Genomic DNA, 27,232 nt, shown 5'->3' with positions numbered 1-27,232 from the left:
GAAAAACATTACCAGATTCTACCATAAAGCTTTCAACATTATCCATGGCCTCTCGAATATCAATTGGGGTTGATGAATGTCGCAACCAATTCTGAGTACAAATAAGTGCCTCAACAGTTCTCGGAGCCAATGAACTCCGGAAAGGATCAAGTACACGACCTCCCGTACTAAATGCTGATTCTGATGCAACCGTGGAAACAGGCATCGGCAATAAGTCTCGTGCAATCCTCGCAAGAATAGGATAATTAGGCTCATTAACTTTCCACCAATTTAACAAGTCAAAAGATTGGATGAATGCCTCACAACCATCTGAAAAATACCGGTCAATCTCTGTTTTGGCAGATGTAGATCCAGAGGCACTCGATGCTAGCAACCACTCAGCAAAAAATTGTGACTCATGATTGTCTTCACTAACTTTTGTGGATGTAGATGGCAGAGGGGGAACATGTTCAGTCGAGTTAACCGAGCTAGAACTGAAAGCATCATTATACTCCGCATACAAATCTGATAATAACTGCCTCACATTCAACACCAACTCCTCAGCCCGACACTCATCATGAATTTTTTTCAGGTGGAAAGTAAGAAGCCCCAACTTACTACGTGGATCAAGCACAACTGCAATCAACAACATCAAGTTCATCCTATCCAATGAACCCCAATATTTATCATATTTAATTCTCATGCTCACGGCCATATTCATCAAACAATTATTATCACTTTCACTCAGCCTAACCAACTCTTTTTGAAGCATACAAATCTCCAAAAAACTGGTATTTGCCGTGACATACAAAGACTCAGAAAATCTACAAGTGGCATCATAAAACATTTTCAAAAATTTTACAAATACCCGTACTGTCTCCCACTCCTCAACTCTAGGAGGCCCAATGTTTCCATCCTTAAAGTAAGAGAGAAAATTGTGATCCTCACTCTCCATCCGCCTGAAAGCCTTCTCAAAATTTTCAGCCGCCTCCAACATTATGTAAGTTGAATTCCATCGGGTTTGCACATCAAGGGACAACATTTTTTTACTATCAATTTTCTCCTTTTCTGCACATCTCTTAAACTTCTCTAACCGTGCAGGGGAGGAGCGCACATATCTAATCGCATTTCTAACCATTGTAATGGCATCATTACACTCCTTAAGACCCTCATTCACGACAAGGTTTAGAATATGAGCACAACATCTCATGTGCATATACTTTCCCCCCAACACATTCCCCGTCAAAAAATGCCTCAAATATGAAATTGCAGTATCATTTGAGCTAGCATTATCAACAGTAACAGTAAATATCTTATCAATACCCCAATGAAGAAGACATGATTCAATATATTTTCCAATAGTATCCCCTCGATGATTAGGGATTAAGCAAAAATTAATGATTTTCTTTTGCAATTTCCAATCATTATCAACGAAATGAGCAGTTAGGCACATATAATTCAGATTTTGTACTGATGTCCACGTATCGGTAGTTAATGAAATCCTCATTCCCCCATCCTTAAACAACTTCTTAAGTTTGGCCTTTTCAGATGAAAAAAGTTTCATACAATCTCTTGCAACCGTTACTCGACATGGCACCTTAAATCTAGGTTCAAGCAACCAAACAATCTTCTTAAATCCTTGCCCTTCAACAAATCTAAATGGTAATTCATCAATAATTACCATCTCCGCAAGTGCCAACCTCACAGCTTCTTCACTATATTTGTGGGTAACAAGATTCCTTATGACACTCTCACTCTCTCCAACCCCCTCCGAAGTTGCCTCACCTACCAATGTTTTTTGGTATTTATCCAATGGCCCACGTTTATGAGGATTCTTGGGACATGAAGGTAGATGATTTTGCATGGTTGAAGTTCCATTCCTCTTAGAGTGGCAAGCATATAATTTGCCACAATAATTATACTTGGCCTTAGGATCATCTACCGCACAACCCTCAACTTTTGTAAAATGGTCCCAAACAATTGACGGATCTTTTCCCTTCCGTTTCTTAGGACGTGGACAATTACTACTATTAGGGCCACTTTGGGGTCTAGGTGTTTGGGTATCTTCCAAATTAACTGTTTGGGAGTTCGAATCAAGATCAATTGGACTTGAAGAAGAATCCATCTACCATATGAAAAATCATATACATCACGTCATGACTCATTACACAACAATTAAAACAAACCGAAAAAAAAAACCAACACAATTTGTCTATTACACAGCAGCTAGTTTACAACATGGCAAACATCACAAGTCTAAGACTCTAATCTATATTTTGGATCACTCATCAGTCATCAACCTCACTCGCTCACAGATTTTTTTTTGATAAATAACCTCACTGGCTCACATTCCACAATATTAAAAATTTAATTCACAACCAAATACAATTAATTATTTAGACAACAAATGTTTCAAATAATATGATAATAAATTAAAAAGAATGCCAAACCGTGAGTCCACTGTCCAGTGCAAATTAAAATGTTAGAAACTTAGAATTATAATTTTATATAAACACAAATTAATAAAATTAATATGAGTAGTTATAATAAATAGAAATTAAAATACTCTGTTAAACTGGACTACAAAATATAAAATAGAAAAACTGAAATTAAAATAAAGAATAAAAGGTATTCTTACCGTGAGGGTGAGCGGCGAGCCGGTGAGGTGCGGCGGTGCACTCCGTGAGGAACGTGAGCCGACGGAGCCGTGAGGTGCGCCGCTCGTCACTGGAGAGTGAGACCGTGAGAGTGAGTGGGCCGGTGAGGTGACTGTGAGCCGTGAGGATGAGGGGGACTGCGTGAGGGAGAAGCGGCTGGAACAATGCAAAGGGAAGAAGAAATGCAAGTGAGACTCGAGAGAGTCTGAAAGCAAAAGGGTTAGTTCTTAACCCTAGATTGAAACGGCGCCGTTTGGCTTAGGCCAAACGGCACCGTTTCATTAGGTAATAGGTGATGCAATAAACGGGCTTTAAACGGCGCCGTTCCACTTAAATGAGTGAAACGGCGCCGTTTAGATAAGTATATTTTTTAAAAAAATATAAATATAAATAGTCGGCCGGTTCAGCGGTTTTTAGGGGGGTGAACCGTTGCCGAACCGACCGACATCGATTTGACATAAATAGCACCGACGGCCGACCGGTTCCCTGCCGGTTTCGGCCGGTTCCGTGCGGTGGCGGTCGGTTGGCGTCGGTGGCGGTCGGCAGCGTCGGTTCCTGTACAGCCCTAAATTGACATTACTAATTTACTATAAGTTACTATATAAGTTACTATAGCTTATTTTATATTTTATATTACTAATTTAATATAAGTTAACGTAGACTATATAGTTACTATATAAGTTACTATAGCTTATTTTATATTTTATAATTTACATTACTAGTTTACTATAAGTTAATATATAATATATAGTTATATTATATATAATTATAGATTATATATATACTATTACTATATATATTAAGGGCTTATATAATATATAGTTACTATACTATTTATTTTTTATACATTAATCATATATATTTACATATAACATATAACTATACCTTATATAGTTAATTTACATTACTAATTATATATAAGTTACTATATATGTTACTATATAGGTTACTATATATACTATATATAATATATATACTATAATATATATAGTTATATATTAACTTACTAATTAACTATACTTATATAATATATATATATAGTTATATTATATATAATAGTATATTTATATTAGTTAATATATATAGTATTAAATCAAAATTATTATTTGATTTAGAGTTAAAAAAAACAAAAAAACAAAAGGGGCCGAAAAGACCAAAAGGTCTGAAGACTAAAGTATTAAGAAGTTAAGAGTCTTAAGACCGGTTTTTAGAGTTTTTTTTTATAAAAAAAAAAAAAAAAAAAAAAAAAAACCCAAAAGGGGCCAAAAATACCAAAAGCCCCCTCCCCCCATACGGAAATAAAGTAACTTACTTAGGGTTTATACTCCAACACCCAAGTCCTGAAGTCCAGAAAGTTTGAAACGGCGCCCAAGCTCCCAGCCTTCAACAACCCCAGTAGCTGCAGACTCCCTCAGCCCCAGCCTTCGACGCCCTCAACCACCACGAAACCGTGCAGCTCCAGCCTCCGACGGCTTCTCCGGTATCTCTTCTCTCTCTCTCTCTCTCTCTAGTATTTTTATTCATGGATATGGGTTTTATTCATGGATATTGGTTGATTTATTTTTGATTTCTCTTTTAAATGCTATGGGTTTGGTTGTTGATTGTTGATTTGTTGCTTGGTTGTTGATTTTTGATTTCACTCTCTCTTTTATTTGCTATCGTGAGGCCGGCTAATACATGCTTTGGACGTGGCTGAGAAGTATCAAAAAGCCTTCCAACTTTTGCTTGATGAAGATCCCTACTCACGAGTTTATTTGTCTGAGGATGGACATGGGAGAAAGGGTCTAGGAGCTCCTGGGCCGGATGATTGGGAGACTATAAGAAACTTTTCGAAGTTTCTTCAAATATTTTATGGTGTTACATTGCGCATTTTTGGTACACTATATGTCACATCAAATAATTATGTCCAAGAGCTTATTGCCATTCATAAACACTTGAATAATTTTTGTGACAATAGTAATCGACGTTTGAGTTCAATGGCTTTCAGAATGAAGACAAAGTATAATAAGTATTGGGGTGATCTTGAAAAAATAAATCGGTTGTTGTTTATTGCTGCTATTCTTGATCCACGGTTCAAATTGGTTACTCAAGCATATTGGTTCAAGAAAACATTGGGTGAGGAGAAGGGTGAGGAATTTGTTGCACTCCTCAAGAGGGATATGGAATATTTGTATGAGGCATATGTAGAGTTTGGTGGTGGGTGCGTAATTGGTGCTAACAAAACTCAAAGCGGTGAAGCTAGTGCATCAATGGGGAGTAGTAGTATTGTTACAGATTATGATCCCTTGGATTTTTTGAGGGAGTTCCATAAAGAGCATACAGCATCATTGATGGATTCTAAGTCGGAGTTAGAGCGGTATTTGTTGGAGAACATTGAGATTCCTACGGGGAGTTTCGATATTTTAATTTGGTGGAAAGTCAACTCCACCAAGTATCCAGTTCTTGCTCTAATGGCAAGAGATATCTTGGCCATTCCTATCACCACCGTTGCATCTGAGTCAGCATTTAGTACAGGAGGCCGTGTCCTGGATCCGTTTAGGAGCTCTTTGGCTCCCAAAACTGTAGAAGCTCTTGTGTGCTCGCAAAATTGGTTGAAGTCTACTCCCATATGCTTGAGTCAAAATTATTCTGAAGTCATTGATGATGCTGAGAGCTATAAGCTAGACTCAGGTAATGTATTAGAAAATTTTTTTAAGTTCTTATATGAGTTGATTTTAACATTTTGTAATATTAATTTCCTATACTTTAACATCTTAATGCAGAATTAGCCAATTCTATGGCCAGCATACTTCGTGAAGATGATTGACAATCTTGTTTCTGGTATCTTATTTCAATTTTGCTTTCTTTATTTTTATAAATTTATATGGTATCTTATTTCTTTACTAATTTTGTTCTTTTTTTTCAGGCACAAGTTGAAAAATGACATTTTTTGGACCTTTGGTTATGTATTTTTAATTTTATGTTGTAATTTTGGACCTTTGGTTATGTATTTTTAATTTTATGTTGTAATTTTGGACCTTTGGTTATGTATTTTTAATTTTAGGTTTTAATTTTGGTTATGTATTTTTAATTTTATGTTTTAATTTTGGACCTTTGGTTATGTATTTGTAATTTTAAGTTTTAATTTTGGTTATGTATTTTTAATTTTAGGTTGTAATTTTGGACCTTTGGTTATTTATTTTTAATTTTAGGTTTTAATTTTGGTTATGTATTTTTAATTTTGGTTATGTATTTTTAATTTTAGGTTGTAATTTTGGTTATGTAATTTTAATGTGTGTATTTAGTTTTAATTTAGTTTTTAATTTTGGTTGCACATTTGAATTTAGTTTTATTTTTTATAGTGATAGATTTTGAATTTAGTTTTATTTTCTAATGTAATAATTTTGGTTAGATAAATTAGAAATCTCAAATTATATTTTTTAAAAAAATTGATATAGAAGCCCAAATCCGATTTGAGTTGCAAATTGTAAAATTAAATGTTAATTGGGTCAAAGAAAAAAGTCTAAAAAAAAGCCCAATAAAAAAGCCCAACAAAAAGCCCAACTCCGACTCCGCTCCGACATGTCGGAGTAGGAGGTCGGATTCGGCCTCCGACAAAGTCGGAGTCGGAGTCGGAGGAGGCCAAATCCGACTCCGATTGAATCGGTGCTCAGCCCTAACCTTTATTTCAAAGTAGTGCCCCACGCGAAGACTAGGTGTCATCCAACAACAATGGTAAATTGTCTTCGATTAGCTCTCACTCGGAGTCGGTGACTTCCGAGTTCTCCTTTACTTTTCAAACGCCGCTGGGCCGCTCACTGTAGATGCTACACGTATAATACCGAAATTTCTTGTTGAATGTGCTATTTTTTAAAAAATCGTTTTAATATTAAAAAAAATTATAAAATTATTAATAAATATAAAATATTTTTAATTTCAAATATTTAACTTTTTCATCTAATCATTATAAATTTTTTAAACTTAAAAAAAACAACTTTTCAAATTTGAAAAAAAAAATTATATTCAAACTATAGTTCAAGTAATTTATAATATTTTTATTCAATTTTTTTAACTTATTTTTTAACATCTAATAAAATATTTTAACTTTAATTATTTTACTAATATTGACATATATATTAAGATATTTTAAGCATTCAAACAGAGCCAAAGTCTTGTGAAATTGAAAATTTCGAGTCAAGAAACTTTCGATATATTTTTTTTATAGAACAGAAGTGGAGGGTTTTGAATTCAAATTTTTCATTTAATTTATATATCATAAGAGATTAGGTTCTGGGAGAGAAAATTCCGATATTGGATATATATTATATAGGGATTGCCTTATTTGATCTTTAGTCTAGCCATAACTGACGGGTAAGAGCACTAGCATTGGCTTCATCAAAAGCTAATACATCTTTAAATTTTGATGAATTTACTTGAAATGAACTTGTATTGGATTCATCAAATGGGTATTTGGGAAACTTTGAGCTACAGTAATTGTTGCTATTCCTTCAAATTTGAAGGTCTACTATTCTACCTTCAAACTAATATTTTATTCTAATTTTAATAGACAATGGTTTTATTTTATTTTATTCTAAATTATTTGGGAATCAATTATTTAAGTACTAAATTAAACTATTAATATCTATATGGTTAGCATAATTACAAAATATTAAGAAAAAAATTAAAAATATTATTATTAAAAAAATAATATTATATTATTATTTTGATGAATCTAATGGCTAATTCAGTGTAAAATTATAGATATGAATATTTTGGATTTATGAAAAATTTATACTTTTTATTAAATTTTGAAAATGAATTTGATGAGTCTAATGCTAATGCTCTAAGAGACACCAAAATAGCTGGCGTGTTAGAAAATAAGAATGGGATGCCGACCGACCACAATGTCCAGCACCTCATAATCACAATCACAATCACAGAGATGAGCAGCAAATTGGGTGAGTTCACACTAAATCATGTGGATAAGTTCTTTTAAAAAAAAAAAATCATGTGGATAAGCAATTATTTATAGTTCACTCTTAGTTGCTTATTTATATGTACAGAAAGCTTAATAGAAAAAGACGAGCAGAAAATTAGAAAATGGCCCACCTACGTCAACAAGACTTGGGTCTTGGAGTACAGAGTACTGCATCCAACAGCCATTGTTAATGGAATTTCCAGGAACTCTCTCTCTCTCTGCGCATGACTTATTGTTATATAACGATCTCAGCCCCTTGGAAGTTGAACTCAGCATCAATCATACACTTGATTAAAACATACATGGCATTCTCTCTTTCCATTTCCGTTGTGCTGCTCACATGGGGCATCTCCATGTTTCTTGTTTTCTTAGTTCTTGGGGCTTTACTCCTTTGCCGACGCATGGTTAAGAAAACTAAACCAAAGTTGATAGAAACAAAGGATGGCAACTTGTTCTCGATATGGAATTATGATGGACGCATTGCATACAAAGACATCATTAAAGCAACTGAGGACTTTGACATTAGATATTGTATTAGAACTGGTGGTTATGGTAGTGTCTACAAAGCCGAATTACCCAGCGACAAAGTGGTTGCCTTGAAGAAACTTCATCGATTCGAAGTGGAGAATAAAACTTTTGATAAGAGTTTTCACAATGAGGTGAAGGTGCTAACAGAGATTCGACATCGAAATATTATAAAGTTTCATGGTTTTTGTTTATATAAGAGATGCATGTTTTTGGTCTATGAGTACATGGAAAGGGGAAGCTTATTTTGTGTACTTAGAAATGATGCTGAAGCTCTAGAACTGGATTGGAACAAGAGGGTGAACATCATCAAATCCACAGCACATGCCTTATCTTATACGCATCATGAATGCATACCAGCAATAGTTCATCGGGATATATCGAGCAACAACATCCTATTGAACTCTAAATTGGAAGCATTTGTCTCTGACTTTGGCTTGGCTAAACTCCTTCATCCTGATTCCTCTAATTGAACGTTAGTTGCCGGAACTTACGGTTATATTGCTCCAGGTAAATTATTATTTTTGTGCAATAACTTATATCTTTAATCATTACTTATTTCACTCCTTCCAATTATTCTACCTGTGGCATGAATGATTTACCATGCGCTCATCTACAATAACAACCAGTTATATAAGATGATGATTATATGTGTACAGCATATAAATATATATATATATATATATATATATTCTGCTTCATACTCAAACAATGATCTATAACAAACAATTTTATCAAACTTAAATAACTGGTCACATTAAAAATTTGAGAACACTAATGGAGACAATTTTAGATGGAATTAGAAGAAGACTTTGCATATATACTTTTGAAGAATTTCAAGAGATTTTCTAATTCTTTGAGGGCGAAAATACAGTATTTTCAATTTTATTTCAAATTAAATAAAGTTTTCAATTTTTATTTATTTATTTATTTATTTTAATGCTAGGGGGCAATGGCTCCATTTGGTCTCCATGTGGTTCTGTCACTATTTGTCGCGTTAGCCTTGTTACATATGTTAGTGATGAACTGAATGTTGCAAACAATCACTTCCTCTAGAGAGCTTCATGCATTTACAAGTGTTGACAACTTTATAAAAAAGAAAAATGAAAACAAAAAAAGAAAGGAAAGGAGGAAGAAAAAATGCATTACACTTTTAATTTTTTTTTTTTTTTCTTTTCTTTCCATGCAAAACTAGCCTATACCATGGTAATCACTGAACAATGCGATGTTTATAACTTTGGTGTGGTAGTATTGGAGATTTTAATGGGAAGACATCCAAGAGATCAACTCTTGAACTTATCATCATCGTTATGGTCTCAGGATTTAATGTTACATGAAATTTTAGACCAGCGCTTACCACTTCCAAATCATCAAGTTGCAAAGGATATTTACCTTGTTGCTACACTGGCAATTGCTTGCCTAAGCACAGAACCCAATTCTCGACCTACAATGAAACGTGTGTCCAAAGATTTTCTTTCCTGCAAGAAGCCGAAGGCTAAGCTCCTACATTCAGTTTCACTTCGACATCTGAGGAACCAAGTCCATGATTGGAAAGAGTGAAAACTAAATCTTGAATTTTAGTGTCTGAGGGACAATTTCTCTATTTTTTTCGTGGGTTCTATATTTATCCTTTTTTTTTTTCATAATGAATGCACCAGACTTACACATTTTAAGACTATAAATATCATTTCTCATACGTTTTGTCTAACTTGTGGACATTAATTAGAAAGTAAGGTGAATGTTGGAATGAATATTTCTATTTAGGCACTAAGTATGGTGCAATGAATAGGTATATAATTAACTGATCATTCAGATTGTGCAATCAATACCCCCCCTTACTACTCAGTTTACTTTAAATTATCAAATAATTGTAATATACCCTCATTTAAAAAAAAATTACTGTTAAATTCTAAAAAATCATATAATAATTTTATTAAATTTTAAGAAACAAGTAGAATGGGAAGTTCTGTGACTCTTCAATTGGTTGAACGATCTGCTCTTAAGTTGGCTGGCCTACCATTGCGCATTATGCATGATATATATGACTTATTTTTCTAAATGAAATCAAGTGGGCGCAGCTTTCACCTCAGCCACAATATATTTCTTAACAAACTCAGAATTGGTAAATTCTTTTGGATAATACACTACAACAAAATTGATTTTTGTGATTAATTTATTACAATGAAAAGACTATTCACAACCTTTGGCATGTCTTTAAGTTCATCGGACTAAGTCCAAAGTAGTTGTTGATTCCGAAATTGATGAAAATTCCAAGTCAAGGAAATTCTGAAATTGATACGTGAGGATTGCTTTATTTGATCTCTAGTTTAGTCTTAACTGACCAAAAGACACGCCAAAATGGCTAGAGTGTTGGTAAACTGGAACAATAGACTAGGAGTCATCCAACAACGATGGTCAATGGCCAATGGCCATGGGGAATGGTCGCTTTCTTAGGGAAATTTCCAATAACATTCGTCATGGACTCACGGTCAATGGACACACTCATTAAAGGTTTGGAAGATGATCCACTTATCTCATCTTATTTTCTTTCCTTTAATATAGATATCTGGATAAGTATTCCTGGCACAAGTTATGGACCCTAAAGAAAAAAATATTATAAATAAAGAAAGCTTAAAAAAGAAAAGTAAATGGCTCACGGGAAGATTATTATTCTGAAAAATTATTCTGAATGAGTTTTTTTATCACGGAGAATTAGGAAAATGATTAGACTACTCTTTTAAAATTTAGCCTACACAAAAAGTTGATAAATAATTCTTTTGTCTAAGAAGGTTTGAACCATTAATTTTAAATAAGATTCCAAACATTTGTATTAAACAGAATATTTAACTACTATAATATATATATATAAATATATATTTATAAAAGCCTTTTTTGAAGCTTTGCCTAATATTGCATTTGAGTAGTAAGGTGATATAAGATATTCTGTGAATAGTAATGAAAAAAAAGTAAAAAAATAATGATAAAATATTAAATAATAGTGAATACTAATAAAAAGTAGTAAAAATTAATAATAAAATAATAAATAGTAATAAAATATTATCAGAACACTCCACTGCCTGAATGAAATCTAAGACCTCATTTGGCATTGACCCGGCCCTTACAGTTTGATTACATAGATGGAATGAGATGTTTTTTTAAAAGTCAGATAAAATATCATTATAGTAAAAATTTTTAATATTAGTATTATTTTAAGATTTGAAAAAATTGAATTGTTTATTTTAGTTTATGTGAAAATTTATAAAAATTATAATGATAAAATGTTTTAAATAAACAAACGATTGCACATGCTGGTGACCTCGTTGTTTCTTATTGTTAAGAACTTGACAAACAGAAGATTAAATTCTAGATAACTAGAAAAACAGAGAGAAAGAAAAGAAGGCTATCGTATATTGCATTAAGGCTACTGAATTGAATGAATTGATACAAACGTTTTACATGTATTTATACAGATATGAGAAGAGAATAACAGATGGCGGCTTATTAACAGAAATAACTGTCAATGTACATTCTCTAATCTGCCCTTCTCATATTTAGCTTTTAATTCCATATCTTCTATTTTTGATGCTATACTCCAACACCCCCCCTCAAGATGAACATGAATATTGAGGATGTTCATCTTGTGGAGAGTATGGTGAAAAGGTAAAGAACCAAGTGGTTTTGTAAGGATGTCTGCCAACTGTAGTCGAGATGGAATGTAGAATAGCTTGATAAGGTTTTGCTGTAGTTTTTCACGAACTAAATGACAGTCAATTTGGATGTGTTTGGTTCTTTCATGCTGAACTGGATTGGAGGCTATGGACATGGCAGATTTGCTATCAGTATACATCAATGTTGGCTGAGAATGATGAATCTGTAAATCCTGTAGTGCATAATTCAACCATTGGACTTCACATGTTGTGGCTGCAAGTGCTCGATATTCTGCTTCAGCAGATGATCGACTAATAGTTACTTGCTTTTTGGACTTCTATGAGATCAATGAGTTACCCAAAAACACTGCAAACCCTGTGACACTTCTCCTTGTATCAATGCACCCTGCCCAATCACTGTCTGAAAATGCCTTGAGTTGCATTTCTGAGGATGCCGAGAAGAACAATCCCTGGCCTGGAGTTGCTTTCAAGTACCTTAACACTCTAACTGCTGCTTGATAATGACTTACAGCAGGCTTAGCTAGGAATTGGCTTAGGACTTGGACTGAGCAAGGTCTGGTCTTGTAAGTGTTAAGTATAGTAGTCTCCCAATGAGTCTTCTGTAGGCTGAAGGATCTTCATACAAATCAGAATCATTGGCTGTCAACTTTAAGTTGGTCTCCATTGGAAAGGGTGCAGGCTTTGCACCAATGATTCCTGTGTCTTGAAGAATATCCAATGCATATTTCCTTTGGCAGATGGAAATACCTGCTTTGGATCTTGCTATTTCCAATCCAAGGAAATATTTGAGGGGCCCCAGATCTTTTATAGTAAATTGATCATGCAGAAATTCTTTTAAGAGTTGAATTTCTTGTAAGCTATCACTGGCCAGCAACACATCATCAACATATACCAGCAATGCCATAAAAGATGTTGTGGATTTCTTTATAAAAAGAGAGCAATCAGAATTCCCTTGAGTAAAACCATAACTAATGAGGGCAGTAGATAGTTTTTCAAACCATTTTCGAGATGCCTGTTTGAGACCATAAAGGCTTTTTAAAAGTTTGCAAACCTTGTTTTCTGCATTAGGCATTCCAGGGGGCAGCTCCATGTAAACTTCTTCTTGTAAATCACCATGCAAAAATGCATTGTTTACATCCAATTGGTGGAGATGCCAGTTCTTAATTGCAGCCACAGCAAGTAATAGTCTAATAGAAGTCACTTTTGCCACAGGAGAAAAAGTATCAAAGAAATCCAAACCCTCTTGTTGAGTATAGCCCTTTGCCACTAATCTGGCCTTGTGCCTCTCTATACTTCCATCAGCTTTATATTTGACTTTAAAAACCCATTTACAACCAACAGTCTGTTTATTTTTAGGTAGAGTAACAAGGTTCCAAGTTTTATTTAACTCCAAAGCCTCAAGTTCATTTTTCATAGCTTTTTGCCATTCAGGAAATTGTGCAGCCTGTTTATAAGATTTAGGTTCTGGACAGTTTGAAATTGAAGCAAGAAAAGCTTTATGGGAATTAGATATTCTACTAGAAGATAAGAAGGATGAGATAGGATATGGATTACCTTTAGAAGCATCATTAGAAGAAGTGAGAGGGGTTGCATTTGAAGAAACATTGCTGCAATAGTAGCCCTGCAAGAAAGTAGGTTTGTGTCTAACTCGAGAGGATTTTCTTCTGTCTGGGCTATTATTGGATTGATCAAGAATTATGGACAGATTTGGATCAATGTTTAGATTGGGAATATTTGGATCAATGTTTTGTATAGAGTCATTAATGGACAAATTTGATGATTCACTCTGGTTAGGATTAACAACTGGGATTTTAGAAGAATAATCTGCACTGTATAAATCCTCTAAGGCAGGAAACAAAAAAGAATGAGCATGAGGATTTGTAGGAACAGCTTTGAATGGGAAAACATTTTCATGGAATGTGACATTCCTTGAAATGAAAATTTTATTGCTATTGAGGTCCATGACTTTGTAACCTTTGATATCAGATGGATATCCAAGGAAAACATATTTTGTAGCTCTTGGATCGAATTTGTGTCTGTGATGCTGCAATGTAGATGCAAAACAAAGGCAACCAAAAACCTTTAAATGAGAAAGTTTTGGTATTTTGTTAAACAACATTTCATAAGGTGTTTTATTATTGAGAAGTGGGGTGGGAATTCTATTTATTATATGGGCAGCAACTAACACACAGTCAGTCCAAAAAGACAAAGGGATATTAGCTTGAAACATTAAAGCTCTAGCTGTGCTAATTAAGTGTTGATGTTTTCTTTCAACTACTCCATTTTGCTGTGGAGTTTCTATACAACTTCTTTGGTGTAAAATGCCATTTTCATGATAAAAATCATTAATGAGAAATTCTGGTCCATTATCAGACCTTACTGTTTTAACAGTTGTGTTGAACTGAGTTTTTATCATGTTGCAAAAGTTCTTGAGTAAAAAAGGGACTTCAGACTTGGTTTTAAGCATATAAACCCAAGTACATCTTGTAAAATCATCTACAATTGTTAAAAAATATGTATAACCTGAATAGGAAATTGTTGCAAATGGACCCCATATGTCACAATGTATCAAATCAAAAATTTTATTAGAACTAGTTTCAGATACAGCAAAGGGTTGCTTTCTTTGTTTTGCTAATGGACATACATCACAAACACTTTGACAATTGATAGAAATTGAGGGATCTAACTTTTTTAGAAGAAGCATTCTAGAATGGGATGCATGACCTAATCTATAATGCTAGACATCTGAAGAATTGTTTGAAACAATTGAAGCAAAGGAGGCTGAATTAGACTTAGATGTGTTGCAAGAAGAAGCCTTAGAATCAGCTTGTTGTAAAATGTAGAGCCCTTGTTTCTCAAATGCAATCCCAATCATCTTCTTTAGGTATTGGTCCTGTATAAGGCAGTGAGAATGAGAAAAGGATAAGCAAAGATTAGAATATTTGGTGAGCTTTGAAACAGATAAGAGATTAACAGAAAATGAAGGTACACATAGTACATTTGATAAGAAAATTTGATTGGAAAGGCAAATTGTGCCAATATGAGTGGCTGGAACTGTTTGGCCATTTGGCAGGTTTATTGATGTGTTAATATCTTTGGGAGGAAAGCAGTATAAAAGTGGTGAACAGATCATATGATCTGTTGCACCAGTGTCGAGAATCCAATGATGATTGGATTTTTGAGTAAATGAAGTAGGATATTTAGAGACATTACTAGAGAAGTTTGAAGATGTAATAAGATTGCAAGTTGAAGGCTGAACAGTTGTGGAAGGCTGAGAATTGTTGGCAAGAGATATGAGTTTATTGATTTCTTCAGCAGTTAAAGAAAACCTTGGTTCCTCATTGTTGGTTTGATTGCAGACTTCAGCTGAAATGGCATTATGAGAAGAGTAATTTCGTTTCCCTTTTGGTCCAGTCCACCCAGGGGGATAACCATGAAGCTGAAAACATTTTTCAATGGTATGACCATTGTATCCACAATGTGTGCAGTGAAGTGAAGCTTTCTTGGATTTTTCTTTTGAGAATCGATATGAAGAAGCTGCTGGGTTCAACTGCTTTACCATCAGTGCATGAGTTTCACTAGAAACTGAATTGCTAAGCTGTCTTTGAGACTCTTCTTGAATCAATAGAGAGAATACTTTGGCCATAGTTGGTAATGGGACAGCAAGAAGTAATTGGCTTCTAACAGAAGCATAGGAATCATCCAATCCAACAAGAAACTTTAAAACATAGTCAGATTGCTGTCTTTGTAGCAAAAAAGTAAAAAGATCACATGTACAAGATGACATTTTTCCACATGTGCAAGTAGGAAATGGACAATAACTCACATACTCATCCCAAAGTGTTTTGAAGGCACTAAAATATTCTGTGATTGATAAAGAACCTTGATTAATGCAACTTAATGACTTCTCAAGATGAAATACTCTCGGTCCATCACTTCTCAAATACTGAGTCTTCAATTCATTCCATAGATCCAAGGCTGAGGCAACATACAATATACTATTTCTGATCTCCTTGGAGATAGAATTGATCAACCAAGAAAGCACTAAGTTGTTTGCACGCAACCAAGCTGTGTATGCAATGGTTTGAGTGGTGGAAGGTGGGTGGACAGAACCATCAACAAATGCAACTTTATTCTTGACTGTCAAGGCTATAACAATCGATCTACTCCAAGCAACATAATTGTCTCCATTGAAGATCTCTGAGACTAGAAGAATACTTGGATTATCACTGGGATGAATGTAGTAAGGACTGAAAGAGTCATCTGATGGATTAATATTCACAGAATTTGCAGAACCTTCAGAGGCCATTTCAAGAATGATAAAGATTTGCAATTCTTGAAAGAAAACACTGGGCAAGAATCACTACAAGATCTTGAGAAAAGATATTGTAATGCAGAAAATAGAAAGATCAAGTTCTGGTGTGCGGAATGTTTAATCTGATACCATGTTAAGAACTTGACAAACAGAAGATTAAATTCTAGATAACTAGAAAAACAGAGAGAAAGAAAAGAAGGCTATCGTATATTGCATTAAGGCTACTGAATTGAATGAATTGATACAAACGTTTTACATGTATTTATACAGATATGAGAAGAGAATAACAGATGGCGGCTTATTAACAGAAATAACTGTCAATGTACATTCTCTAATCTGCCCTTCTCATATTTAGCTTTTAATTCCATATCTTCTATTTTTGATGCTATACTCCAACACTTATATGAAAGACTAACCCCTCGTAAGAACATATGATTAACACCCACGTATTACCGCTAATGTGGTAGGTGGCATGATTTTGAGGTTTTGGTTCAATTTTTGAGTTTCATCCAACAACAATGGTCAATGCTTCATTGATTGGCTCTCACTCAGAATCGGCGACTTCCGAGTCGTCCTTTACTTTTCAAACGCGCCAAGGACTCACTGCAGATGCTACACGCTCTAATGTCTATCGCCGAAATTTCTTGTTGAATGTGCTTATTTTTCAGAAATATTTTTTTAAATCTTGTTAATAGGATAAAATGAGATGTGATAATGAGATGAGATGAAAAATATTACCAAACATCCCCTGAAGGCTCCGTTTGGATACAAGAACCGTATCATGTCATTTCATCATTACAATTTTCTCGAATTCTCATATAAAATATAATAAATAATTAAATTTTTTCAAATCTCAAAATAATAATAATATTCTAATAAATTTTATTCAAGGTTCAAATTTCATCTCAACTTATTATCCAAATCGGATCTTAGTTTAGGTTCATCAGACTGAGTTTGAGGTAGTATGTACTTGTTGATTACTATTGAAATAATTAGCCTAATTTTTTGAGTACTCTTTGGGGGAATTTAAGAACCGAATTAACATCCGTGACAAAGTCTTACGGAATTAATGAAAATTCCACGTCTGAGATTCCGAAATTGATATTATAGAGATGCTTTAATTGACATCTTTAATTAGTAGAAGAGTTTTAAGTGACCAAAAGACACGCCAAAATTAATGGTTGGTTTGTTGGAAGAAAATAAGAATAATAGACTGATCGACCGACCACAATTGCCAACAACTCACAATCAAAATTAATCATACACAGCAGCAAATTGATATTCTCAATCGTGGATCTCCAGGAACGAGGGAAAGAAAGAGGAGGAGAAGGAAGCCGACATGGAGCTTTTGGTTTTTTATCTGAGAAAGAGAGAATGAGTAGATATACGGTGTGTTTGATAGTTATTCATTGTCCAGCAAACCACGGAATTAAAGACGGACGATGAAAAAACTTATGTATATTACTGAACATTAAGCCAAACCCAGCTTACTACTTAGTTTGTCTTAAATTTTAAAAAATAACATAAATAAAATTACTCTTATATTCTAAAAAATAATATAACACTTCTATTAACTTTTAAGAAACAACAGAATGAGAAGATTTCAAATGATCCGCTCTTGACTTGGCTTACCATTACGCCTTACGCACGCTTATTTTTCTAAATGGAATCAAAGTGTACGCAACTTTTACCTCAGCCAGCCAATTATTAACAAACTCCCGATTGGTAAATTCGTTTGGATAGTAACTTTTTGCTATCCAAACGAATTTATATTGTAAAATTATTTTAAAATATTTAACGTACATTCATTTTTTCGTATTCATTTGCTACAAACTGATGCGATTGGCTGCATTGTTTTTTTAATATAAAATAACAGTTAAGTTTCGCCACATTAACGAAGTGTACAAAAAATATACAAAAGTAATTGTATGTAGCAGAATTGAATTATTTTATTATAAACTTTTCAAACATCACTTAGGCCTCGTTTGATTGCATATATGAAATTGGATGAAAGTTGAATAAAATATTATTATAATATAATTTTTTTAAATTTGTTTGTTTTAAGATTTGAAAAAGTTAAATTGTTTGTTATATCTTGTGTGAGAGCTTGAGAAAGTTGTAATGATTAAATGAGATGAAATGATTTGTGTAACCAAAATATTTTCAATTTTAAATATTCAAAGAGTAAACCATTTATAGGTAAGTAAGTGAATATTTCATCGATCAGTACTCTTAATGTGGATAAGCAATTATATATAATAATATATATATATAGTAAGAATATAAAATAGATTTTTTCAACTTTCTTTTTAGATGAGCCATTAGAGAACATATTTTGACAAATTAAGTGGTTAACCATCTTAATTAATTGCCCATTTGTAGTACTTATTTGCATAAGTGCCATTCAGGTTAAAAGTTATACATACAGAAAGCTAAGCTTAGAAAAAGAAGATCAGAAAAGAAAATGGCCCACCTACGTACGTGAAGACTTGGAGTCATCAACGATGGTTAATGGACCACGGGAGATGCATGCAGAGTTTTCAGAGGGAATTTCCAACAATAGTGGTCGCGCGTGGACTCCAGGTCAACGGAGACTGCATGTCGGGAATCAACTCTCTGCATGACTCACTGTGTTATTTTGGCGCTTGGAATCAAGTAACCGAGTCATCATGCACATAGATAACGAACGATCAACCCCTTGATTCGAAGTTAAAACTCATCAACTCCTTAATTCGAAATTGATATTATAGGGATTGCTTTAATTGACATTTTTAAGGGGTAGAAGAGTCTTAAGTTACCAAAAGACACGCCAAAATTAATGGCTGGCATATTGGAAAATTAGGATTGATTTGGATTTAGAGATGAGATGGTTTTAAATGAAAAATGAAAATTGAATAAAATATTATTAAAATATTATTTTTTAATATTATTATTATTTTGTGATTTAGAAAAATTTAATTGAGATTTGAAAAAGTTGAATTATTTATTATATTTTGTGTAGAAATTTAAAAAATTTATAATAATGAGATTAAGTGCATGTTTGGGGTTGTGGTAGAAAATATTACTTTTAGCTTAAAGCTTATAGCTTAAAGCTTAACGTATAAGTTCTACTATTAAAAAATTATTTACTGTTTGGAATCCGTATGTCTAAAGTACTTTCAAATATATTAGATTTGTTTGGAAACAAATTTAAAAAGTATTTTTTGAGGTAGAAATGACACAAAAGGGTATATGCTTGATAGAAATAAAATATTATAATAAAATAACAACGAAAATAGTCTAATAGATTTTTCAGTAATTATAATGGAATAATATTCTTGCATTGAATAAACTGCATGTTTGTGCAGTACTGTATATACCTACAACTTGAATATGGCAGGAAGAAATAATTAACAGAGATCAAATAATTATAAGGAAGGGGGGCTGGGAAGGGGAGGGGCAAAGTTGTCGTTGTGGTAAAATAGTGAGAAGCATTTTGTAATATACATGTAACGAAAAAATAGGAGTTACTTTTTATAAAGTGCTTTTAACAAAAAGCATCACTTTGATGCTTTTGTTAAAACGTATTTTTCTAGCTTTTTTTTATTTAAAAATACTTTATTATAAAATTACCAAACATGTCAATTTTATCATTTAAGTACTTTAAACCATTTTAAAGCACTTTTTTAACTATCAAACGCAACCCCAAACATGCTCTAAGTGAAACGATTTTTAAATCCAAATAGGACCTTTAATAAGAATAATAGACTGATCGACCGATCACAATGGCCAGCACCTCATAATCATATATGCACAGCAGCAAATTAGGTGGGTAGGTACTTTTAAAAAAATAATAATAATACAAGATAATGAGGTGTTTCGAATCCAAAATTTATATTTGGAAAACGGGTAATAAGCCATAAGGCTCTTAGCAGTCTCAAATGCTCAATTCCTATTGGTCTAGGCAGTTGCAAGAACTTGGTGCACTTGTCATTCAGCAACAAGTCCTTAACTTACTAGTCTATATACACTCAACCTAAGTCATAACTTCCTTACCGGAATGTTACCTCTTCCAACTTTGGGAAGTACAAATCTACTAGAATTGAGGCTTTTGAATCTCAGCCATAATAATCTAACTGGCAACATTACCCACAATTTCACTTCTGTAGATGTCTCGTCGACTTGTCATTCAATTTAATTCCATACGCTTATAAAAATCCAGACAAATTAATTGGAAACGTCAAACGAGCATCTGTGCAGTGATTTTATTGGTTTCCCTCCTTGCCCTTCAACCAATTAATAACAATTCAATTGTGACCAGAATAATTACTATTGTCCCCATCTCTATCTTTCTTGTTTTCTTAGTTCTTGGGGTTTTACTCCTTTGTCGACGCATGCTTAAGAAAACTAAATGAAAGAATGGGAATTTGTTCTCAGTATGGAATTACGATGGACACATTGCATGCAAAGACATCATTAAAGCAACTGAGGACTCTGACATTAGATATTGTATTGGAACCGGTGGCTATAATCGTGTTTATAAAGCTGAATTACCTTATGGTAAAGTGATTGCCTTAAAGAACTAGCTGAGAACAAAACTTTTGATAAAAGTTTTAGAACGAGATAAAGGTGTTGACAAAGACGTTGAAATATTATAAAACTTCATGATTTTTGTTTATATAAGCGATTCATGTTTTTGGCCTATGAGTATATGGAAATGGGAAGTATTTTGTGTATTAAGAGATGATATTGAAGCTTTGGAATTAGATTGGAAGAAGAAATTGAAGCTTTGGAATTAGGTTGGAAGAAGAATGTGAACATCTTCGAATGCACAACACATGCTTTTTCTTACATGCATCATGACTGCATACCAACAATTGTTTATCGAGATATATCAAGTAACAATATCCTTGTGAACTCTAAATTGGAAGCATTTGTCTTTTACTTTTCTTCTGTACTTTTAAATAGATAATGATAGGCTTACTACTTTCTACTACATATTTACTATTTTATTTATTTTTTTCAATTTATTTTTTACTTAATGCTTAAAGAAGTGACTATTTGTGAAGTTGTATATTTTTTTCATTTTTTAAAATAAAGAATGTTAAAAAAATACTTAAAAGAAAATAATAATAAAAAAAGTTTCAAATACACTATAGAGTAATAAATAGATGGTAGAAAGTAGAAAGCCTATCATTATCCCTTATAAATTTAAAGGAAAGAGGAGCAACTTAGCATACCAAAAATGACCGAATCCATGCCATTTTTTTATTTTTAGTTTATTCTCTCACTTTTACTATTTTTTCGAATTAATTACAAAATTACTATATAAATTTTAACATTTTTATAAATCGATAATTAGATTTTAAAATTTTACAATGTTAATACATTTTATTTGCAAAATAAATAGCTTACCTATTGTAAATGCTCTTAATTTCTTATTTATATATACTAAAAGCTTAATAGAAAAAGAAGATCAGAAAATTAGAAAATGGCCTACCCGTGAACAAGACTGGGTCTTGGAGTACAGAGTTCTGCATCCAACAACCATGGTTAATGGAATTTCCAGTAACTGTCTGTCTCTGTGCATGACTTACTGTTATATAACGATCTCATCCCCTTGGAAGTTGATCTCTGCATCAATCATACACTTAATTAAAACATACATGGCATCCTCTGTTCCCATTAATTCCGTTGCCCTGCTCATCTCTGTTTTGTTCTACGGAATCTATTTGGATACCGCGGCTGACTTTGTGGCGGCATCTGAATTAGATTTTCAGACTCTGCGGGAGAGTGGATGGTGGTCGACTTACTACATGACCTCCGGTTATTCCTCCAATCCATGCATGTGTTATGGGATCACTTGCAATGACGATGCAAGCGTGACAAAGATCTACTTGTATCATGATGTCGTTTTGGGAAGTACGTTGAACCTCAACTTTGCTTCCTTGACAAATTTAACTTTTCTTGTTCTCGTAGGAGCCGGACTTCGGGGGAGCATCCCACCTGAGATTGGTATTTTATCCAAACTCACCTACCTTGATCTTTCATACAATAATCTTACGGGTGAGTTTCCTGATCATTCACTCAGAAATCTCACTCGTTTAGATTTGTTGGATATTTCTAAGAATCGAATCAGTGGTTGCATCCCACCCGTGTTAGGTGATCTATTGAAACTCACCTACCTTGATCTGTCATACAACTCCTTAACTGGAAGCATTCCCTCTGATATCGCTCAACTTACCAATCAACGTACACTTATACTTAGTCATAATAATCTCAAAGGCTCAATTCCTATTGGTCTAGGCAGTTGCACGAACTTGAAGCACTTGTCATTGAGCAACTACTCCTTAACTGGAAGCATTCCCCGTCAAATTGGTTATATACGTTCGATTAAATCTATTGGCCTTAGTCATAACTTTCTCAGCGGAGAAATCCCTTACGAACTTTGGAGTTTACCGTATTTAGATTTATTGGATCTCAGTTACAATAATCTTACCGGAAAAATTCCCGACGGGTATTGGAATCGTACCTCTCTCGCATTAATTGGAAACAAGAATCTGTGTGATAACTTCAAGGGTATTTCTCCTTGCCTTGCAACCTCTCCAGCAAAATCAACCAAATACCAATTTTTGTTCCCATTGCCATCTTCTTCCTAATTCTCTTTGTTATTGGGCTTTTACTCCTTTGTCGGTGCATGGTTAAGCAAACTAAACCAAATTCGATAGAAATAAAGAATGGGAACTTGTTCTCGGTATGGAATTACGATGGACGCATTGCATATGAAGACATCCTTAAAGCAACCGAGGACTTTGACATTAGATATTGTATCGGAACCGGTGGTTATAAAGTGGTTGCCTTGAAGAAACTTCATCAATTAGAAGTTGAGAACAGAACTTTTGAGAAGTGTTTTCAGAACGAGGTAAAGGTGTTGACAAAGATCCGACATCGAAACATTATAAAGCTTCATGGTTTTTGTTTACATAAGCAATGCATGTTTTTGGTCTGTAAGTATATGGAAAGGGGAAGCCTATTTTTTGTATTAAGGGATGATACTGAAGCTTTGGAATTAGATTGGAAGAAGAGGGTGAACATTATCAAATGCACAACACATGCCTTATCTTACATGCATTATGACTGCGTACCAGCAATTGTTCATCGAGATATATCAAGCAACAATATCCTATTGAACTCTAAATTGGAGGCATTTGTATCTGACTTTGGTATTGCTAAACTTCTTCATCCTAATTCTTCCAATCAAACGTTAGTTGTTGGAACTTACGGTTATATCGCCCCAGGTCAATTGTTCCCTTTTTACATAACTTGTGTCTTTAATGGTTTATTTATTTCACTCCTCCCAAAAGTTCTACATGTGGCACGAATGGGTTTCCATGTACTCATGCGAGCTGGGTGACCTTCTACAGTAACGACTCTGTAACACCATCCACCACATTAGAAGTGTTAATCACTTCCTCTAGAAAATTTCTAACGATCACAAATTTTGATAGCTTTGTTAAAGAAAAACTTGAAAAATAAAAGGACAAAAAGAAGAAAAAGAAATGCATTACACTTTTTAGTAGTTTTAAATTTTTTTGCTCTTTTTATGCAAAACTGACTTATACCATGGTGGTTACTGAAAAATGCGATGTATATAACTTTAGAGTTGTGGCCTTGGAAATATTAATGGGAAGACATCCAGGAGAACTCTTGACTTTATTATCATCATTATCATCTCAAAATGTGATGTTACATGAAAATTAGACCAATGGTTACCACCTCCAAACCATCTAGTTGCACAAGATATTTGCTTTGTTGCTACAATAGCACTTGCATGCCTATGCACCAAACCAAATTCTCGGCCAACAATGAGACGTGTGTCCCAAGATTTTGTTTCCGGCAGGAAGCCTCAAGCTAAACCCCTGCATGCAGTTTCACTCTTGCATCTGATTGGAGACAGTGAAACTCAATCATGAAATGCTTGTTGTAAGGCAGAATGTATTGTTGTTAGAAGAACTTAATTACATGTTGGAGTGTGTGCACGTTTGACGTGGTTTTATGAAATATTTTAGATTTAATTTATAATAAAAGTAACTTTACAATCTGACGTACGTACCATATCAAATCACATCAATTTGTAGGTTTACTTTTATGTAATCCCTTTGTGGCTAAAATTTACATCTAGAAATAGTCTTATACTGATCTTGCAAATTAATGTTTTATAACGTTGAATCAGTACTGTTGAGTACGTACAGTTTGAAAACTTTCTGCACATGAGCCTATGACATTTCAAATTAATACTACTCATCAGCCAATAGAATTTGAATGACATTAGGGGCTAACGTTAAATTCCTTCTTATATATATATATATATATATATATGTATTCGCATAAAAGTAAAACTAATTACTGCATCGCGTTCTTAGAATTCAAAAGACACAACACCTTGCGTCGTTGACACCTCACTACTTAATTAGTTTACCTTAAATTATCAAAAATAAAACAAATAAAAGTACCCTTACATTCTACAAAATAATATAACACTTCTATTATATTTTAAGAAACAGATAGAATGGAAAGTTCTCAGACTCCTCGATCAAAATTGGTTGAACTTGAATGATCCCCTCTTAAGTTATTATGCATGCTTATTTTCTCAAAATGGAATCAAGTGTGTACCCACGGAACTTTACCCAGCCACCCAATTATTAACGTTAATATTAACGGCTCTCTCTAGTTTAACCGGAAAATATTTTACTTGGCTCGACAATTGCGACAACGTCTTGGCGATCCAAAATTGTTGAAAATAAACATTTTTGACCACTTTGGTACTATTTTCAGCGAAAGTGTTTGTAGGAAGTAGCCATTTTTTCTTGTAGTACGTGCGCAGCTTTCCCTAGCCACCCAATTATTAACAAACTCAGGATTGGTAAATTCGTTTGGATAATAGTTAGGTTCGTCGACTGAGTTCGAGATAGTACGTACTAGCTGATTATTATTGGAATAATTAACATCTCAACCTTTTGAGTACCCTTTTGGGGGAATGTAATATCCGAATTAACGTACGTGACAAAGTTCCGAAATTAATAAAAAATCCAAGTCAATTCAAGGAAATTTCCAATATTGATATATAGGCACTATTTTTTATTGATCTTTATAAATTAGTAGAAGAGTCTTAATTAGTGACCAAAAGACGCAAAAATGAATGTTTGGCGTGTTGGAAAATAGGAATAATAGACCGATCGACCGACCACAATGGCTAGCACCTCACAATCATATATGCACTGCAACAAATTGGGTGAGCACGGCATTGTGGTTGGCAATTCACTTGGTTTCTTTTTTAATTGTGAGCACGGCATTCACAACCATGGACTCCAGGTCAACGTCGGACAATGTCATCAGTCTCTCTGCATGATTCACTCTGTTATTTTGGCGTTTGGAAGTAACTGATCGAGTCATGGACATAGATGACGATCGATTAGCCCCTTCGAAACTCATCAATCACACACATAAAACATACACGGCATCCTCTCTTTCCATTTCCGTTGTGTTGCTCACATGGTGCATCTCCATGTTTCTTGCTTTCTTAGTTCTTGGGGCTTTAATCTATTGCCGATGCATGGTTAAGAAAACTAAACCAAAGTCAATAGAAACAAAGGATGTCAACTTGTTCTCGATATGGAATTATGATGGACACATTGCATAGGAAGACATCGTCAAAGTAACCAAGGATTTCGACATTAGATATTGTATTGGAACTGGTTGTTATGGTAGCGTTTACAAAGCCGAATTACTTGGAGGGAAAGTGGTTGTCTTGAAAAAACTTTATCGATTAGAAGCAGAGAACAAAACTTTTGATAAAAGTTTTCAGCATGAGATAAAGGTGCTGACAGAGATCCAACATTGAAATATTATAAAGCTTCATGGTTTTTGTTTACATAAGATATGCATGTTTTTGGTCTATGAGTATATGGAAAGGGGAAGCCTATTTTGTGTACTTAGAAATGATGCTGAAGCTCTAGAACTGGATTGGAACAAGAGGGTGAACATCATCAAATGCATAGCACATGCCTCATCTTACATGCATCATGAATGCATACCAGCAATAGTACATTGGGATATATTGAGCAACAATATCCTATTGAACTCTAAACTGGAGGCATTTGTCTCTGATTTTGGCACGACTAAACTCTTTTGTCTTGATTCCTCTAATCAAACGATAGTTGCCAGAGCTATCAGTTATATTGCCACATGTAAATTGTTATATTTATGCAATAACTTATGTCTTTAATCATTTATTTATTACACTCCATCCGATTATTCTACATGTGGCATGAATGGTTTTCCACGTACTCATCTACAATAACAACCATTTAACACTACTGAGAGGATATGCTTGATTTTGAGGTATGGTTCGATTGTTTAATGTTAGTTTTTGTTAAGTTTTAATAATTTTTCATTTTCTTTTTCTTTTCTTTTCGTGGAGAACTAGCATATACCAATGTGATCACTAAACAATGCGATGTTTATAACTTTGATGTGGTGGTATTGTAGATTTTAATGGGAAGACATCCAGGAGATCAACTCTTGGCTTTATCATCATTGTTATGGTCTCAGGATGTAATGTTACATGAAATTTTAGACCAGTGCTTACCACCTCCAAATCATCAAGTTGCAAAGGATATTTGCCTTGCTGCTATAGTGGCAATTGCTTGCCTAAGCACAGAACCAAATTCTCGCATAGGAACCAAGTACATGCATGACTGGAAAAAGTGAAAACTCAATCTTGAATTTTAGTGTTCGACAAACAGTTTTTTTTTTTTTTTTTTTCACATGACACTACAACAAAATCAGCTTTTTGCCATGAGTTTTTGTTCCACAGCTTACTCTGGTGACAATAAGTCTGGTATTGTCACCAGAGCAAGCCGTGGGAGCGAAACAGGTCATTTACCATGAGATCATAGTGGTAACAAATATTTTACTGGCAATTACATATTTGCCACGAATTACGCAGTTTAATGCCACCAAATTCTTTTAACGCGAAAAAGAATCCAATAATTAATATTCTTCGTGGCTTAAAACTTTTAACGTCAGAAGACAGTCGTCGCTATTTTGCACGTGATGATAGGCAAATGATCCCATGAGTAAATGGGCATTT

At 33.9% G+C, this 27,232-nt stretch overlaps 4 protein-coding genes and 1 pseudogene across 4 annotated transcripts; all 5 read left to right on the top strand.

Annotated features, from left to right (window-relative positions):
- The first annotated feature begins 4,780 nt into the window (after nt 1-4,780).
- Nucleotides 4,781-5,577, top strand: LOC122317291 (zinc finger BED domain-containing protein RICESLEEPER 1-like). Its single transcript, XM_043134286.1, has 3 exons — nt 4,781-5,306; nt 5,399-5,456; nt 5,542-5,577. Exons 1-2 carry the CDS (start codon nt 4,796-4,798, stop codon nt 5,440-5,442), a joined length of 555 nt encoding a protein of 184 aa, XP_042990220.1. The 5' UTR covers nt 4,781-4,795; the 3' UTR covers nt 5,443-5,456; nt 5,542-5,577.
- A 2,135-nt stretch (nt 5,578-7,712) lies between these two features.
- On the top strand, nt 7,713-9,936 carry LOC122317292 (MDIS1-interacting receptor like kinase 2-like). The gene is made up of 2 exons (XM_043134287.1): nt 7,713-8,628; nt 9,439-9,936. The coding sequence occupies exon 1, from the start codon at nt 7,818-7,820 to the stop codon at nt 8,589-8,591; it is 774 nt and encodes a 257-aa protein (XP_042990221.1). The 5' UTR covers nt 7,713-7,817; the 3' UTR covers nt 8,592-8,628; nt 9,439-9,936.
- An 11,671-nt stretch (nt 9,937-21,607) lies between these two features.
- On the top strand, nt 21,608-22,768 carry LOC122317290 (probable leucine-rich repeat receptor-like protein kinase At1g35710). Its single transcript, XM_043134285.1, has one exon. It carries the CDS (start codon nt 21,630-21,632, stop codon nt 22,737-22,739), a length of 1,110 nt encoding a protein of 369 aa, XP_042990219.1. The 5' UTR covers nt 21,608-21,629; the 3' UTR covers nt 22,740-22,768.
- LOC122316377 (MDIS1-interacting receptor like kinase 2-like) lies at nt 22,768-23,841 on the top strand. The gene is made up of 2 exons (XM_043132898.1): nt 22,768-23,378; nt 23,690-23,841. Exons 1-2 carry the CDS (start codon nt 22,778-22,780, stop codon nt 23,839-23,841), a joined length of 753 nt encoding a protein of 250 aa, XP_042988832.1. The 5' UTR covers nt 22,768-22,777.
- A 1,852-nt stretch (nt 23,842-25,693) lies between these two features.
- Nucleotides 25,694-26,850, top strand: LOC122316376 (annotated as a pseudogene).
- Nucleotides 26,851-27,232: the final 382 nt, after the last annotated feature.

The sequence above is a fragment of the Carya illinoinensis genome, chromosome 7 (genome assembly GCF_018687715.1).
Source record: "Carya illinoinensis cultivar Pawnee chromosome 7, C.illinoinensisPawnee_v1, whole genome shotgun sequence".
Taxonomy (NCBI): Eukaryota; Viridiplantae; Streptophyta; class Magnoliopsida; order Fagales; family Juglandaceae; genus Carya; species Carya illinoinensis.
The sequence above is the reverse complement of the archived record's forward strand: the minus strand, read 5'-3'. Positions and strand labels throughout refer to the sequence as shown.

What these genes read in the sequence shown, in the direction of transcription:
- LOC122317291 (XM_043134286.1), top strand. Translation starts at nt 4,796, where the DNA reads ATGGAATATTTGTATGAGGCATATGTAGAGTTTGGTGGTGGGTGCGTA. An exon ending in GAGCTATAAGCTAGACTCAG is followed by an intron (nt 5,307 to 5,398) that starts GTAATGTATTAG and finishes ATCTTAATGCAG; the next exon opens with AATTAGCCAATTCTATGGCC.
- LOC122317292 (XM_043134287.1), top strand. Translation starts at nt 7,818, where the DNA reads ATGACTTATTGTTATATAACGATCTCAGCCCCTTGGAAGTTGAACTCA.
- LOC122317290 (XM_043134285.1), top strand. Translation starts at nt 21,630, where the DNA reads ATGGTTAATGGAATTTCCAGTAACTGTCTGTCTCTGTGCATGACTTAC.
- LOC122316377 (XM_043132898.1), top strand. Translation starts at nt 22,778, where the DNA reads ATGGTTAAGCAAACTAAACCAAATTCGATAGAAATAAAGAATGGGAAC. An exon ending in TTACGGTTATATCGCCCCAG is followed by an intron (nt 23,379 to 23,689) that starts GTCAATTGTTCC and finishes CTTTTTATGCAA; the next exon opens with AACTGACTTATACCATGGTG.